The following is a 3170-nucleotide window of genomic DNA, read 5'->3' as shown; positions in this document are numbered from 1 at the left end:
AATTTCTCTTCTGTCACAAGTCATCAAGAAGAAGTCAAGGGAGAACAATTTTCTTCTTATTTTTTTCTTCTTCCTTCTATCGTAAGGAATTACTGCTTGCACTTCTCTTCCACTCTCTTCCGTGGAATCCCTTCCACTGCCTCGTGAAAATCCGAGAAGAACAAAGAAAGGTCGTGACTACTATGAATGAGAGCCCTGTGATACCTCTTATCGCGAACAGGTAGGCGTGACGATTCGTGAAACGGTAGAGTTGGGAACAGTTCCTCTGTCTCGAACGACGCCAGGCGGGAGACATCTTTTGCGATCGGGCTCGGGAGCGGGAGATCGGGAGGCAGGAATGAGATTAATCGGGTTCCAGCTTAACAGCTTGAATCTTTAACAACGCATCAAAAATACCAATTATATAATGTTTAAAGTAGAGCATATTATTTCATTCATTTGTTTTAATGTGATTCTGCTGCTAAAATGGGAAACTAAATCTCAAAGTTCATGTTTTAGATATGAAAATACATTAAGAGTTTTGTGGTATGCATGTAAATCTCACTTAGTTTGTATTACAAAGTATTTTGGGTCTATTATATGTTATGCATTTAAGTCTTAAATGGTAAAAGAGTTTGGGAAATTTGTATAAATGCCACACTAGTCATATGTGACATCTAATTTTTATGTATTTATGTGAGAGCTAATTTTTTATATTTACCTCCATAGCACTTGAATCTTTAACACTCATGAAAATTACCACTAGTATTATTTTTTAAAGTAAAGTCTATTATTCCATGCATATGTTTTGGTTTTGGTGTGTTTTACTAAAATATTATGCAAGCTATCAAAATTTAAGTTTTAGATATGAAAATGCATAAAAGATACTAAAATATTATGCAAGTTATCAAAATTTAAGTTTTAGATATGAAAATGCATAAGTGTTATGTGATATGTATGTAAATCTCATTTTGTTTAAATAACAAAGTACTTTGGGTCTTTTTCATGTTATGCATAAGTCTTGGATAATAAAAGAGTTTTGGGAAATAGCATGCATACCACACAATGCATTTGTATTTTTACATATCTAGCACATAAAATTTGATATTTACATTTATAACACTTTGGTGACATAAACTTATGCATGAAGATATATACTTCACTTTCAAAAGTTAATAGTAGTGATATTTTGATGTGATATTAAAGGTTGGAGTGAATGTTTGTAAATAGGAGAGTTTAGGTGTTAGATGTGTACATACATAAGAATTGTGTTCTATGTCAGTGAATGCCCCAAAGATTTTTATACAACCAAATCCAGTATGGGAAAATTGAAAGATTTTTAACAAAATTAAGGATAAATTAAGAGATTGAGAAATGATTATACTTGAAACTATTTATTATTCTTATTTTTGCAGGTTAACGGTAGCCTACTTCCTGCTTCAGTAATCTCGCTTTACTGCACCTACCTTTGCTACAACGGACTCTCGAGTGAGCCACGGGATTATGAGTGTAATAATCTTCACAATCACTCAAAAGCTGTCTCTACAGGAAGCCTTGCCATTGGCTTGCTCACCACCGTCCTCTCCGTCGTGTACTCTGCTGTCCGTGCCGGTTCTTCTACCACTCTTCTCTCCCCTCCGGCTTCTCCTCGTGCCGGTGAGACTGACTAATTTGATTTTTTCAAGGGGCATTTACATACGTAGCACCCAATTCATGTATGTTTACATATCTAACAACTAAACTTTACTTTTTATATTTATACCATCCAAATCATTCACCACATAAAAATACCACAATTTTAACATTGAAAAAGTTAAATACATCTTTTCATACGTAAGGTGACATGTGTGTAAATATTAAAGTTTAGGTGATAGAAATGTAAATACATTAGAATTGAGTGTATGCATGTAAATCTTTCTTTTATCATTTTTTTCCTAAAGCAACAATCGCTAAACATTTTCTAATCTCTCTTCATTTATAGGTTCTGATAAGCCGCTACTCTCCTTCGACAAGATAGAGGAACAGGATGGGAAGAAAGAAGAGTCGGTTCCGGTCTCGTACTCGTATTCATTCTTCCATCTAATCTTCTCTTTGGCGAGCATGTACTCTGCAATGCTCCTCACCGGTTGGTCGAGTTCCGTCGGCGAGACCGGGAAGCTGATCGATGTCGGATGGCCATCGGTGTGGGTGAGGATCGTGACAGGTTGGGCTACAGCTGCACTCTTCATCTGGTCTCTCATCGCTCCCATTCTCCTTCCAGATAGGGAGTTCTGATGGTTTCAACCTCATCTCATCTCATCTCATCTCATCAAAACATTAATAATCTGATTGACAAACTGTATTTACTTTATGGAGAATTTGTGAGGAGTTTGCTTAAAATCTGAACTGAAGTTTTTGTTTGTTTGTTTGTTTGATGTTTGGTGCTGCTAATGAGTGAATGCTATGATCTTCCCTTGATGGCTTTGTTATTTGAAATGAATATTTTCTCTGCTAAAAATCATCTTGTTGCTTTTATGGGCTTCTATGGGACTTATAAAGTAGTTGCTTTTTCAAGTTATTTGATCTTGAGTTACCTCATTTCTCTCTTATAAGTCTTATTATATTGTTCAAATGTTAATAGTTCTTATATAATTTATAGTTCTAAGATGAAATAAATGCATGTTTTATTATTTTTATTAAGAGATGCGCAAATTTTATGTATTTACATTATAACAACTAAATTTTAGATTTTTGCATTACAAACCTTTTTTATTTTTTTGATGGTTAAAATATTGGTATTTTTGATGTTATATGAAAGATTTGGGTATTTTTTAAATATAATGAGGAAAAGATGGGAGTTAGATATGGAAATACATATAAATTAGGTGGCTTTTATTATTATTATTATTATATTCCTTGGCACTTTTAAGATATTTTTTAATATTATATGTAATATTTTAATGGGAGATTACTAAGTACAATAAAGGGGTGAAACCATGAACTCATATGTGATGAATGAACTCAATTTTGATTATTACAAATATTGAAAATTAATTTTGGAGCATTTACCCATAGATCACAATTTTTTTTTCTATTTATATATCAAACATCTAAATTTATATTTTCACATTTATAGCACTAGATCATTTAATTTCACATCAAAATATCATAATTATTATTCTTTTAAAAGGAAGATATATCTTTTCATATAT

General features: G+C 32.6%; 1 protein-coding gene across 1 annotated transcript in view; it reads left to right on the top strand.

The window, feature by feature from the left end:
• The window catches only part of LOC110027734 (probable serine incorporator), an 8327-nt gene extending 5851 nt beyond the window's left edge, over positions 1-2476 (top strand). Inside the window, exons 3-4 of the mRNA XM_020729274.1 lie at positions 1387-1635; positions 1961-2476. Of these exons, the coding sequence (XP_020584933.1) occupies positions 1387-1635; positions 1961-2253 (542 nt within the window). The 3' untranslated portion in view covers positions 2254-2476. The remainder of the gene's footprint in view (positions 1-1386; positions 1636-1960) is intronic.
• The last annotated feature ends 694 nt before the right edge of the window (positions 2477-3170 follow it).

This window comes from Phalaenopsis equestris, unplaced genomic scaffold, assembly GCF_001263595.1.
Source record: "Phalaenopsis equestris unplaced genomic scaffold, ASM126359v1 Scaffold000438, whole genome shotgun sequence".
Lineage (NCBI taxonomy): Eukaryota > Viridiplantae > Streptophyta > Magnoliopsida > Asparagales > Orchidaceae > Phalaenopsis > Phalaenopsis equestris.
Note: the sequence above shows the minus strand (reverse complement) of the source record. Positions and strands in the feature narration are given on the sequence as shown.